At 45.0% G+C, this 13,980-nt stretch overlaps 1 protein-coding gene across 5 annotated transcripts in view; it reads right to left on the reverse strand.

Annotated features, from left to right (window-relative positions):
* Nucleotides 1–1,402: 1,402 nt before the first annotated feature.
* The window catches only part of ddr2l (discoidin domain receptor family, member 2, like), a 14,091-nt gene continuing 1,513 nt past the window's right edge, over nt 1,403–13,980 (reverse strand). The window contains exons 2-20 of one of the 5 annotated variants that reach the window (XM_079333646.1): nt 13,473–13,571; nt 12,726–12,828; nt 12,364–12,439; nt 12,094–12,246; nt 11,314–11,461; nt 10,785–10,890; nt 10,514–10,703; nt 10,169–10,415; nt 9,592–9,681; nt 9,362–9,501; nt 8,068–8,179; nt 7,503–7,619; nt 6,969–7,043; nt 5,870–6,114; nt 5,641–5,768; nt 5,090–5,287; nt 4,775–5,009; nt 3,397–3,546; nt 1,403–2,536 (exon numbers count right to left, since the gene is read on the reverse strand). In XM_079333646.1, the coding sequence (XP_079189772.1) occupies nt 2,402–2,536; nt 3,397–3,546; nt 4,775–5,009; nt 5,090–5,287; nt 5,641–5,768; nt 5,870–6,114; nt 6,969–7,043; nt 7,503–7,619; nt 8,068–8,179; nt 9,362–9,501; nt 9,592–9,681; nt 10,169–10,415; nt 10,514–10,703; nt 10,785–10,890; nt 11,314–11,461; nt 12,094–12,246; nt 12,364–12,439; nt 12,726–12,828; nt 13,473–13,533 (2,709 nt within the window). In that variant the 5' untranslated portion in view covers nt 13,534–13,571 and the 3' untranslated portion in view covers nt 1,403–2,401. Of the gene's footprint in view, nt 2,537–3,396; nt 3,547–4,774; nt 5,010–5,089; nt 5,288–5,640; nt 5,769–5,869; nt 6,115–6,968; nt 7,044–7,502; nt 7,620–8,067; nt 8,198–9,361; nt 9,502–9,591; nt 9,682–10,168; nt 10,416–10,513; nt 10,704–10,784; nt 10,891–11,313; nt 11,462–12,093; nt 12,247–12,363; nt 12,440–12,725; nt 12,829–13,472; nt 13,572–13,980 lie in introns of all 5 variants that reach the window. The other 4 variants (XM_079333645.1, XM_079333644.1, XM_079333648.1 and 1 more) reach the window with 4 other exon arrangements.

Below are 13,980 nucleotides of genomic sequence, written 5' to 3' on the forward strand. Positions count from 1 at the left end.
CTAGAAAATGTAACGCTTATAAAAGCAGCTGTCATCTCGCCAGGTGTTGTATAACCTTTTACACGTCGCGGGAATTTTTGTTGCCGTCTAAAAATCATAGTGAAATCTACTTTTAGACTTTTTATGCAGCAGAAAAAGAGATGATTAATCTTCAAACCTGAAGCGACAGAAATCTTTGGCACCATCTGTTGATCCTACAAAATAAAAGCTAAATCATTCTCCATCTCCCCTGGACTTTCTATTTGGGCCTGACCCAAAGTTGAACCACCCTTATCTCCAACAAACCTCTGCATCTGTTTTTTTTTTCTTCTTTGTCCGTCAAATTGAGCTTTTCTTCAGCCAAGTGCGATTATAGCAGCTGTGGTTCACACAGAGACTACGTGTTGTCCTGCAGAGTTTTGTAACACCTTATTCTGCCATCACGTCTCGGTACCACAAAGTAACCTAAACATCCCTTACGAAACTGAAAGATGATCCTCGCACCAAAACCAAGCAAGTCAGGTTCGATAAACAATACATGGAAGTCCTTTTGAGATCTCTCACATTGATGATAAATAACAGTGACTGTATTTTTAATTTAAAAAATAAATAAGGAACATTTGTCCTTCTGGATGCATATCCACTTTTATGTACAAAGCCTCCGTTACTGCAGGGGGCGCTAGAGTCCAAACCGTTTGACTAAAGGTTGAGCACACAATCCACAGCTGATCTTTAGACTTCTAATTAGTATCAAAACCACCATAAATATCGTCATCATCAAACCAAACCATCGTGGTTATCTTCAAGGGATGGATCATCTGAATGTCTTTAGAGGGCTGTCAAACTATTAATATTTAAATTGTAATTACTGGATTCCAATAATTAACTCTGATTAATCACATTTGTATTGAATTTTTGAAATTCTATTACAGTTTTTGTGATGCTTTTATTTTGAAATGTGTGTTCTTCCAGTTTAAAAACAAACCTGCTTTCATCATGAACTAATAGATGTAACTAAACCACAAAAAAAAAAGAACTTTTTATGGATATTCCTTAATTATTGTTTTTATTTTGTAAAACATCTAAAAGGAAAAGTAAAACATCATTTAATTCACTTTTGTAAACTGAGCAGTCTGGGAGTTTTTCACTAGCTAGCATTGTCTTATGCTAAGCTAATAATCTCCACAATTTGGGGGAACTGAGACAAACCTGGTCATAATACTTTATTGTTCCTTTTCCTGTTGGCTAGAAATGGAAGCTGGGAAGCTTAAAATAGCTGTGAATTAAAATGATATTTAGCCAATCATAAAGATGTTCTTAAGGCTTACATACTTGCTAACGGCTAACGGCTCATGGAGACCAAGAATTTATACTTCAATAAGCCTGAATATAGTTTTTGTCGATTAGTCTCAAGCAGCAGAAACAACGTTGTTCATGTTGCTTTAATTCCCACAGTTACAACTCAAAAACTTTTTAGCCATAAATAAGCCATTTCTAAAAAGGGAGGTTTTACAATGTTGTATTACTTACATACTTTATTTCTCTTTGGCAACAAAAAAGGCACAACACGTACGTTTACTTATTGGTTTCAATATCGAGAATCGAGACAGTCACCCACGATTATCAGACTGATCTTCAGTCCGTGAACCCCACAGGTTTCCACGCAGCCTCTCGGCACCTTAAACGTGAAACTCAGCTGAACAACATTCATATCAACATCCGAGACCAACAAATATGAAACACTGTAAAAACAAGAACAATAAAATAGAATTAAAATCTAAAAAATAAAAACTACTCTACAATTTGACCCTAGCCCTAGCTCCAGTGTGGGTTAATATAAGAACATGAATAACTGAGAGACACAGACAGTGCTTTACATTACCAATAAAAACCACAGGGAAAGGAGAAACGACCAAGATGAAGCGTCCGTCCAGTTTTTAGCTTCTTTAAAAGCCAAAGCGAGGTGAAAAAAAAAAAATCAAAGTTTAGGACAGAAGGAGAGAGAGTAAAGTGAAACGAGACGTTTTGGTCAAGAGAAGTTACAAAAGATATTACTGTGAAATCACAAATGATAGAAATCTTTAAAAGCTTAAAAATCTGTGTTCACTATCATCTGAAAAAAAAAAAAAAAAAAAAGTTTTTGATTTACACATTTTGAGTCACAGGAAGTTTCTCCAATAAGTCGACCAGCCTTCTCTCTCCTACATCTCGTCTTGCAGAACAGAGCGCCGTTGTTACCACAATGTAAACCATCCATCGGACCACAGTCATTTCATTCTTCATGACAGCAACTCTCTCGTAGCGCGATTCCAGTCCTCTGTCCTCTCGTGTCAGTTTTTTTTTTTCCCGTCCTACGAGAGTCCAGAGATGAACAAACCCACCGTCAGTGAGACCCCGAGCGGGACGTCCTCCAGGCCTCGGCTCACTGGTTGACGTGGGGCCTCAGGGCCTGGTAGAGTCCCTCGAAGGTGGGTCGGTCGGGTATGTCTCGGCTCCAACAGCGCATCATCAGCTCGAAGAGTGAAGGCGGGCAAAGTGGAGGGCCGTAAAGAAAGATCTGGCAGGGTGATGCAGGACAGTTAAACAGTGATTTCATGCTTGAACTTCACGAGGAATAGCTTCAAAACTTTTTGTCTATATCTGATAAAAAAAGAGAAGGAACTTTCTCGGCCTGTACGACCGTTTACCAACGAGTCTGGTTCTGCAAATTCAAAGTGTGTTTTTCCTTCTACAGTTGCAAAAGTAATTTATTATGATATATGACACGCGGATGGTAAAGAAGGAACATTATTGACTGAGGAATTGTAATTTAGAGATGTGAATTTTGTCTGTAAAGACTTGGATTGGTAACTGGAGGGTTGCCAGTACAAGTCCTGTTGCGAATCAAATCTGCAAATTGGTCTTGAAAAGGCGGCAGTTTCTGAGCACTGCTGAGATGCCCTTGAGCAAACCCCCCCCCCCTCATGTCCATAGGATGCTGTTTGTGCATGTGTAACATCTCTCATTAACAGAGTGTAAAACTGAATTTCCCTCTGTTGGATTAATAAAGTTTATCTTCTTTCTACATCCTAAAGTTCCCGTCCATGTCTCGCCGCCTGGCAGCAGCTACAATCTGTTTATTTGAGTCACTAAAAAAAAAAGGTTTCAAGGGTTAAAAATGTCCAGAGACAAAAACAAATGAGAAAAAAAAACATCCTGATACATTTTTATCAAAGGGATCCTGAGATTGCACGTCATGTGTAAAGCTTGCAACAATGACTGAACAGCGCCCTCGTATGGAGGAAACGGCAGCCTAGATAGACTTCAGACAGAGTAAAGTCATAGTGAAGCTGGGAGCTGTTTCCAGGCGGTGCTACACGAATGTGATACTGTGATAGGTGACAGAAGTCTCTGTGGGCTCGTTTGATTGGCTCTCACCTGTCTGCCCTGGTTCCTGAAGAACTCGCCAGTGTTCTCGATGACCTGCTCGTCAGACAGCAGGCTGTAGGGTTGCTCCTTACACAGTGTGAAGATCTCCCACAGGGTGACACCGAACGCCCACACGTCACTGGCAGTGGTGAACTTACCCTGAAGAAGAGGAAAGGGTGGAAAAAAATAAAAATAATTATATATATATAACGCGAGCGTCCACTGTGAGGAAGCAGCATTCATTAGAGATGGAACCCAAAACTGAGACATCACTTCATAAGAGGTCGTTGCCTTCAGTCTCAGGCCTTGTTCACACGTAGCCGGGTTTTTGTAAAAAACGAATATTCTGCTCCCTCCGTCTACAAGAAAAAACGTACGTACACACGACCTCGTTTTCAGAAAAAACTTCATCCACACGTAACCACAGAAGTGCGTTTTTAAGCATCTATAACATATAAACATGACAATATATTTAATTATTCTGAAAGTTAAACTGATCCTGAAAAAAGTGCAAAAGATTTGACATGCAACACATTTTTTGAGAGATTTATTGATGTGTAAAGAGAGAATAGACCAGGCGGAGTGTTATTATGGGCTTTAAAGGGTTAAGCACATTCATACTTTCCGAATGTAAACACGCATATGCATATGTGACGTAAGAACATATTTCGTTGCAGACAGTGACTGTTATTGACGTCCACACGCAAAATGCACAAGCGGAGAATTCGCAAATCTTCACTTTGGTTTTTAAAAGCTTCGTTTTTCATGCTGTAAATCTGCGTGTTCGTGTGGATGAGAGGCCAAAACGTAGAAATATATCTTTGTTTTGTGAGATACACGGCTACATGTGGACGGGGCCTCAGAGTACCAGTATTTAAAAAAAACAAAAACAAACCAACAACACATAACAGAAGAAAAATCCCTTCAAACTTATTTGCACAATTTTGGGATTTAATTTACAGAGAAATATTTGTGGAGTTCTAAGTTGGAGAACATGTCGAGCAGATTCTTACCAGACAGGAAGTCATGTCTTTTAAATGGTTGAAGTCGTCTCCAATGGAGCTATGTTAGCTTAGTGTGCTAGATGCCAAGCTAGCATGCTACATGTCAGTGTGCAAGTTAGTAAAGGTCAGTTTATCTTGTTTTTGTACAGTCTTTAAGTGATAGCTAGCTTTGAGCCTGGTTCTGCATGTTGAAGACAGATCTCTTTGCATACAGACTTTTTTTATTTTTTAAAGAATTTAAATTGTTCATTTAGAGCTGCTCTTTCTGTTAATTGATGAGATAACTTTAGTTTTCATTTGGCGACATCGAATTAAAAATGGAATTGAATCAGGAGCAGGAAGAACAGCTACACGTTCATCCTTGTCTTTTGTCTTATATTCACCAGCAGGATGCTCTCCCAGGCCATCCATCGGATCGGCAGCACCGCCCGGCCCTGGATGCGATAGTAGTCGCTGCTGTAAAGATTACGGCTCATTCCGAAGTCCGCGATCTTGATGGTGAGACGGCGGTCCAGCAGGCAGTTCCTGGTCGCTAGGTCACGGTGCACAAAGTTCAGAGACGCCAGGTACTTCATCCCCGACGAGATCTGCACCGACATGTGGAGGAGGTCGGACAGGCTGGAGCAGGAAAAACAAGGTTAGCATTTAAACTAAACGTTGAGGTAACATCTTCACAGTAAACGATGATGTGTATTAACCTGACTGAAGGGATGTTGTTGGCATGTGTGAGCGTGCTCTCGATCTCCCGCTGCGACAGGAACATGTTGAGGTCGCCGTTCTCCATGTACTCCGTCACCATGCACAGCGGGTCGGACGACACGCACACACAGAGCAGGCGGATGATGTTGGGGTCGTTCAGACGAGACATGATCTTTATTTCCTTCAGGAAGTCGTTCCTGTCGAACAGGAAGACGAAGACGAAGACGAACATCTTTAGTTTTGACTCTGAGATTCAAATCGACGAAGAGCTCAAATAAATACACCTCACAGACTTTTTTCTTCTATCCTAAAAGCCAACAGACTCCATGGAGGAAAAGAATAAAAACGCACACTGACACACTGACGCAGAGTTAGCCTGCAAGAGCCAAAAACCGTTAGCTTGAGCTAGCTTGCGGTAGCTTGCAGTGAGTGAACACACCTCGTCCTTACGAAGACAGACGTCTTCCTTCTCAAAGAGATTGTTTATAATTTAATATAAAATTAGTCTTTCATTATTATTCTAGAGATCGTTTCTGGTGAACTGACCAACCTGGCTTGGCTGGTGGCGTCGGCCCTCAGCTGTTTAACCGCCACGAGCACTGAATGATCATCTCTGTCAGGGAGAGGCGAGCCCTCCCCGAGGAATTCTGGGAGACCCTCGGCCTCACACAGGTGGACCTTCAGGAAGACAAGGGAGTGTTGAGATTTAGTTTAACTTTTATCCACTGTGTGAAGAGTGTATTTGTGCCTGTGGCCCCGCCCCCTTTCTTTCCCCTCACCTCTCCAAACTGCCCCTCCCCCAGTTTCTCCCTGAAGATCAACTGTTGCCTCGGGAACTCGGCAGCAGAGATGTCCTTCCTGGTGAGGGAGTCCACTGTGAGGGCGGGGACGGCGTACATGTTGCTCCCTGTGACGCCCTGCAAACGCACGATGTCCGTCTCGGCGTAGTGTGGCGCGTTGCTATGGAAACACTGGTGGGGAGTGCACTGGGTGATGTCGGGCTCTGCGTAACCTCCTCCACACGCTGCCGGAGAGAGATTGTGAAAGGTTTAAATTTATCACCTTGAAGCATGTTTGATTTCTACTCTCGAAATAGAAGTTTTTAAAATGGGTGTGCAGGTGACTTCCAGGGTTTTTTTTGACCCGGCCTCAAGTGGACACTCGAGGAACTGCAGGTTTTATGCACTCCCACCTTGACTTCAGTTTATAACTCCAGACGTTGCTTCTTTTATAGAACTGATTTTTAAGAGTGGAAACTATCAAACACCAGAGGACACGTTTTGGACGCCCCTGGGTTTGCCAGATGTGAGAGCAGTTATCAGGTGAACAGGTGTTGCAGCGATGGAAGCGGGCAGTGGAACTGCTTCAGATAGAAGTGATTGTACCCGAGCTAAAAAGCCTCTGCATGTTTCTAATAAGCTCCAGCAGCAGAAAGCTGCTCAAACTAGGATCAATGTTGGAGATGAAACATGGAGAGAGGTTAGAACGCAGAAAGCTTTACAGACCCATGCAGAGCTGGCTAAACACTGAAGCTACAGTGTCCACCACATGGTGAGCTGGCTAAACACTGAAGCTACAGTGTCCACCACATGGAGAGCTGGCTAAACACTGAAGCTACAGTGTCCACCACATACAGAGCTGGCTAAACACTGAAGCTACAGTGTCCACCACATGGAGAGCTGGCTAAACACTGAAGCTACAGTGTCCACCACATGGTGACCTGTGTGAGAGGAGGGGGCGGAGCCAGCTCTCTGTGATGATTAGAGTTTAGACTGCTCATCTTAAGTGATACATTGCTCCTTTAACACACTACATGAGGTAAATTAAAAAAGGCTGGCAGATGTTTCAGTGTCTGAAGTCACACCTTTCAGCTCTTACCACGCAGCCAGCCTGACGTCATGTAACAGGAAGTCAGCAGGAGGAGGTCATAGAGAGGATTACCGAGGAGGAGAGCTGGAGGATGAAAAGGAGGAGGAAGAGGAGGAGGAGGAGGAAACATGGACAGAGACAGACAGGGCTGGGAGGTAAAAGAGAGAAAAAACTGCAGAGTGAATGAGCATGCACGTCACTTTTTTTTTTTTACAGAATCGTCAAAAAAACAATCCACTGACAAGAAACGAAAAGAAAAAAGAAAGATGCAGAGTGTAATGTTTTATGAAAGGACATTCAGAGAGTTGAAAGCAGATGTGCATTCAAAAGCTGTTCAGACAAAAAAAAAACAACAAGAAGTAGTAAGAGCCAGGAGTTTGTGATCTGCCAGCAGGGGGCAGACTTCCACTCTCACGTTCAAACTTGCTGTGGAGGATTATCTCTGACATCACTGCGTCACATTTTCGTGTTCACCTGCTTGTCGTGCGTTTTTCTTACTTCTGTCGGTACTGAAATGACAAAAAGGACTTTGTGTAGTTGTACCTGAGGCCTCGGCACTCTGCGACAGCTCCGGCAGCTTGTTTCTCAGCGCGGCCGGGTTCTGGTACTGTGGGTCCAACAGGAAGACTCGCTCATAGTGAGGGTCAGTGTTAGCGGGGCCTGAGGGGAACGAAGCACAGCAACATGTTCTTATCATTCACTGAAGGGACTTTTCATTCACACAAACACAACGCAATCCAGGCAGCCGAGGACCAGCAACAGCTTTGTTATAAAAGATCATTCAATTCAACAAACTTTATTCGTCCCTGCGGGGAAAATTCAAAGGCAGCAAATGAACGAAAGTGCAGCTATAATAAAAGTAAAGTGTCAAAATGTTAAATATTAAATTACAAAGTGAAATATGTCAAAGACGAGTGGAAGTGGACCGTGATTGGACTAAAGATGTAAACACAAATATATAGAGTATAAAGGAGGTGAAAGTGTCATGATGTTATTTAACTAAAGAAGAAACTCTGGATGGTTCTGGTGAAAGCTGAAGACTCTTGTGAGACTCTCCAGCCTCGCCTGTCGAGGGAACGTGACAGACAGATTATGTTCTGTCGCCTACCTGTGGAGGCGTGGCAGGAGCGGGGGGGCACAGGGGGGGTCTGGAGGATGATGGTGTCGCTGCAGGACGACAGTCGCACGGTCACCTCCTCGTCCAGGATCCGTCGTGGAGCCTGAAAACACTGAAAACACTGAACTGCTTTTGACACAATTGACCATCAGATCCTGTTACAGAGACTAGAACGATGACTTGGAGTTACAGGGACTGCTTTAAGTTGGTTTAGATCCTATGTATCAGACAGATCTCAGTTTGTGCATGATGAGTCCTCTATGTACACCAAAGTTAGCTATGGAGTGCCTCAAGGATCAGTGCTTGGTCTGATTCTCTTTACATTATAGATGCTTCCTCTCGGTAGTGTTATGAGAAAACACTCCATAAACTTTCATTGCTATGCAGACGATACTCAGCTCTACATATCAATGAAGCCAGAAGACACCAATCAGCTACGTAAACTAGAAGCCTGCGTCAAGGACATCAGGACCTGGATGACCAGAAACTTCTTACTGCTCAACTCAGACAAGACTGAAGTTATAGTGATTGGACCAAAGAACCTTAGAGAGACTTTCTCTGCCGATATGACGGCCCTTAGTAGTATTAGCGTAGCCGCGTAGTTAGAAACCTAGGAGTTCTGTTTGATCAGGATATGTCCTTTGATTCATACATCAAGTGTTCTTACTAGAACGAGGAAAAGGGAACACATGACTCCTGTATTGGCTTCTCTCCATTGGCTCCCTATAAAATCTAGAATAGAATTTAAAATCCTTCTGCTCACCTACAAAGCTCTAAACGGTCAGGCACCATCGTATCTTAAAGAGTTAATTGTACCGTACTATCCGACAAGAACATTACGTTCCCAGAATGCAGGCCTGCTCGTGGTGCCTATAGTCTCTAAAAGTACTATGGGAGGTAGAGCCTTTAGTTATCAGGCTCCTTTGGAATCGTCTACCAGTCGGGGTCCGGGAGGCAGACACACTAGGTACTTTTAAGAATAGACTTAAGACTTTTCTTTTTGATCAATCTTATAGTTAGGGCTGGCTTAGGACCAGTTCATAGTTATGCTGCTATAGGCCTAGACTACCGGGGGAACTGGCACCAGGATCTCTTATTTCTCTCTCTCCCAGCTTTCATATCTTATTACTGCTTGTCTCTATCTTTATATTCTAACCTCTCCTTTTTCTGGGAGTTCCTGAGCTCTCTTAGGTTCCTTGAGCTCTCTTAGGTTCCTTGGGACTGTTGGTGAGGATGCCCCCCCCCACGAGGATGGCCTGCCCATCTCATCCGTGTGTCTGCTCACCTTCTCCAGCACCTTGCAGACGTACTGACACCACAGGATGAGGAAGATGATGATGACCAGCAGCAGGATGATGGTCACCAAGCAGCCAATCAGAATGGGCGTGTTCCCGTCGTCTGGAGGGTCACTGGCGGATGGATTAGCTGCCGACGAGAAGAGAGAACGCTGAGAGGTGACTTCCTGCGTTATGAAACGTGTTTCAGGTTTATTAAACGTGTCGAGCGTCGTCACACCTGTCTGCAGCGTCGTTGGCATCGTGCTGTCCTTATTGGCTGGAGAGGAGGTCACCGCCAAGGTCATCTGCGTGGAGAGGACGGTGTCCTCTGAGGGACAAATGAAGGCAAGTTATTTCGTTTTGCAATGTCTGTGTTTAATGTGTGTGTGTGTGTGTGTTTAATGTGCGTGTGTGTTTAATGTGTGTGTGTTTCTGTTAGTGTGTGTGTATTAATGTGTGTGTGTCTGTGTGTATGTGTTATTGTGTGTGTGTGTGTGTGTGTGTGTGTGTGTGTGTGTTAATGTGTGTGTTTCTGTTAGTGTGTGTTTCTGTTAGTGTGTGTGTTATTGTGTGTGTGTGTGTGTGTGTGTGCGTGTGTGTGTGTTATTGTGTGTGTCTGTGTGTATGTGTTATTATGTGTGTGTGTTATTGTGTGTGTGTGTGTGTGTGTGTGTGTGTGCGTGTGTGTGTGTGTTATTGTGTGTGTGTATGTGTTATTGTGTGTGTGTTATTGTGTGTGTGTGTGTGTGTGTGTGTGTGTGTGTGTGTGTGTGTGCGTGTGTGTGTGTGTGTGTGTGTGTGTGTGTGTGTGTTACCCGACTGAAAGGAGATTTCACTGAACATCATCCAGACGTCGGCGAAGTTGAAGCGGCAGCGGAGGGATTTGGCCGTGCGGCGGTTCAGAGGGACGGTGACGTAACGGGCGCTCGGGTTTCGGTCATCCAGCACTGTCTTGAACGCCACTGGCTCCGCCTCCCAGCCGGCGATGAGGCGTGGCTTAAACCAACAGGAGACGGAGGCGAAGATCTTCACGCCGCGGGAGAACATGTTGTTACTGTGAACCTGATGGGAGGGCAGAAGAGTCATGTGATCATGCTGCTCTATCCTGAGTTGACCAATCAGCTGACGATCAGCTGGCGATCAGCTGGCGATCAGCTGACCTTCATGGAGGTGAAGTTCCTCTGCCTGTCGAACACAAACTCCATCTCCACAAATCCCTGAGATCCCAGCGAGTCGTTCCTCCAGCCGAGGTAGTCGTAGCCCGGCCACACGTGGTACTGACGGGTCAGGAGGAAGTCGTCCAGGCCGATCACGCCGTCCGTCAGCTGACCCATCCCGCCAATCAGCTTCCTGTTGGACGAGACAAGCCGACAAATCTAACCCCGAGCAGGGAAGCGGGAAAACCCTGAGCGAGAGATGTGCGTCTCTCACCTCCTCTCGTGGGCGCCGTCGTACGTGGAGTCGTTGAGGCTGGCGATGGGGTAACCGGGCGGCATCATGAGCTGACCCTCGGGGGCGCTGTACGACACCAGACCGTCTGCAGACGAGCACGTTAGAGAACACAGACACGGATCCTCTGATCAGACTAAGAACCTGAGGTCAAACCGGGAGACGAGGTCAGGACTTTGATTTTCTTGATTTTGCTCACTCAGGTCCGAAGCCTTATCGCCATGGCAACCAAACATTTAAACAAGACCTGCAGATCGAGAAGAGATCTACGGCTACATTTTAGTTGGAACTTCTGATGTGTTTATTCTTTTTATCTCTTATTTGGGCTAAAAGTTCAGATCGTTGACGTGTTCGACGGAGGAGTTTACTCGTCTTCCTGAGGAGTAAACATGAACTTCAAAGTCCGCCCCCCCCCCCGACTGAATCAACAACTTCTTATCATCAGCAACACTCAAGTCAAGTGTGTGCGTCTGTGTGTGTGTGTGTGTGTGTGTGTGTGTGTGCGTCGTACCCTCCCACGGACAGCCGTACAGCTCCACTCGCATGCACACGGTCGTGGACAGCGTGGTGACCGGGATCAGCCGAACGTAGCGCGTGATGACTGGAGGGTGAAGGTCGTTGATGATGGAGGCGTAGGCGTTCTTGTTGGCCTGCATCACCTGGAAACAAACAAGAACTCCACCAATCAGCACGAAGAAAGCCTTCAGTGTATTTGGAAACGTTTTTTATCAATTAGTCATTCAAATGTTATGAAATGAAAACTGTAGGAACGTGGTTTAAGAGCAGAGCAGCATGAAAACAACATCATCCTTTCAGTTCAATCAGAAAATAAAAGTCCCTTCATAAACAGTCAATGTCTTTCCCGGATGAGAGGGAGTGACTTCCTGAGCTCTGATTGGCTGATAAGATTTCAGTTTTGTTAAAAGGTGAAGTTGATGAATGTTATAAGAAAAAAAAAAAAAAAAAGGAAGTCGACAAATGAATACAAAATAAAATGCAAACTGATTCCTCATACTTCATGGAGGTTAAACTAGTGAGCATGTTGTGCTAGCTGTTAGCTGTTAGCTGCTAGCTGTTAGCTGCCGGGTCCCTGGAAGGTCAGCAGGAAGCTGCTCATTCGCTCCCATTCTTCCCTCCATCGCTCGGTTCTATCACTGACTTACACGTTTCCGCAGCAGATTTTCTCCTCCTCTTATCGGCCTTTTGTTCTTCCTGTTTCACTCCCCCCTCTCCTCCCCCCCCCCCCCCCCTCCACGAACGGGTCAGTGAAGCGCCGTGTACGCTCACTCACCGTGTTTCCCAGACGGTTCTTCCAGGACTTCCACAGCAGGCCGTCCCTGCTGTAGTTGAGGCGGTAGGCTCGGGCGAACTCATTCCCAGAGTTCCTGGCGTACCGGCCCTGAGTCCCGACCACGGTCAGGAAGGTCAGCCTGCCCAGGTCCACCTTCAACACACCCACAGTGTTTCTGTCAAATCATGTGACACACTAAACAAACCCAAAGGCTGTGTGTTGGGACCATGAGTGTCCCGTACGGGGGGACGTGACTGTGAGGACACAAACCTGCAGGTACTGACTGTCTGAAGGCTCCAGCTGTCCCTCAGGACACCAGGCACCTTCTCCCTCCTCACGGTTCAACCTGCAAACACACAGGTGATGCTAACAGTTTAGCCCTCCGAGCTACATGTCTCTCACTGCTGTGAAGCATCGATGCATCGTTTTGAAGTTTGGCCTCTAAAGGACATCGAAGCACACCGTTTGGATGATGAATCATTTGCATTCAAACTTGTTGTTTTTATTCAGATGAGTTGAAATCAGACGTAAAAACATTTAGCATCATGAAATCGAGTCCAGATGAAGCGTCCACATGTGGAGCCGTTAGTGTCACAGTGAAATGACCGTGTGACGCTTTGAGTCAGACTGACCTGGCGTACTGTGGTCCTGTGGTCTCGTACCATTGGCTGGAAGCTGTGATGTCATCATCTTTAATGCGACCATCCTCCATGCCCAAGGCATAGCGACAGTGTACTGAGAAAACACACACACACACACACACACACACACACACACACACACACACACACACACACACACACACACACACACGACCTCATTAACCATCGAAAACACTGTTTTTTTGTATTTTCTGTGTGTGTGTGTGTGTGTGTGTGTGTGTGTGTGTGTGTGTGTGTGTGTGTGTGTGTGTGTATTCTTGTTTTCCTGACTTTGTGGGGACCTTTGGTTCACAATGTAATAGAGAATGAATGAAAGTGTTAACTAGGACTGTGTTTGGGTTTGTTTTAAGTCTCAGTGTTGGTTGTGTCGTACAAATCTGTGTATTTTATTTGTTTATATTTCATGCACTTAAAACAAACAAACAAACAAACAAACAAACAAACAAAAGGACCGTATGATTAGTTCATACGGTCCTTTGTTCAATGTGCTGCAGGACACAGAAACATGAAACAAGCTGATATCAGAATAACCAGAAAACAACATGTAGAAGAGTCAACATCAAAGAGTGATGATGATGATGATGATGATGATGAAGGGCAGAGCAGGAAATAAAAGTGTGTTGTTTTTAAATGAGCTGACGCTGGTGCCTGTTGTGTGTGTGTGTGTGTACTCTTGTTGTGGTATAAAAGGGTAAAGGAGTGTGTGTGGGGTCATACCGGGGTCGATCTGTCCAAAAGCTGCTGTGGCTTGAAGGATCAGCAGCAGGAAGAGGTGCATGATGGTCCAACGATCTCACCAAAACACATGCTACATCTCTGCAAGACAGAGCAGAGCGAGAGCTGTCACAGAAACACACGTGTGTGTGTGTGTGTGTGTGTGTGTGTGTGTGTGTGTGTGTGTGTGTGTGTGTGTGTGTGTGTGTGTGTGTGTGTGTCATCACTCTCACGCAGGATGTTCAAATAAAACAGCAAAACAACATTTTCATCCAATCAGGATGAAGAGACAACAAAGAGTTCTCTTTTTACTGTCCATCAACAGTCACTGTGTGTGTGTGTGTGTGTGTGTGTGTGTGTGTGTGTGTGTGTGTGTGTGTGTGTGTGTGTGTGTGTGTGTGTGTGTGTGTGTGTGTGTGATTTCACAATGTCAGTGCTGGTGGAGCAGAGCAGAGTTTATAAATCCTGGAAACAAACAGCGGCCTACTCAGAGAGGTTACGCAACACAGGA

Source organism: Symphodus melops (genome assembly GCF_947650265.1).
Source record: "Symphodus melops genome assembly, chromosome: 1".
Lineage (NCBI taxonomy): Eukaryota > Metazoa > Chordata > Actinopteri > Labriformes > Labridae > Symphodus > Symphodus melops.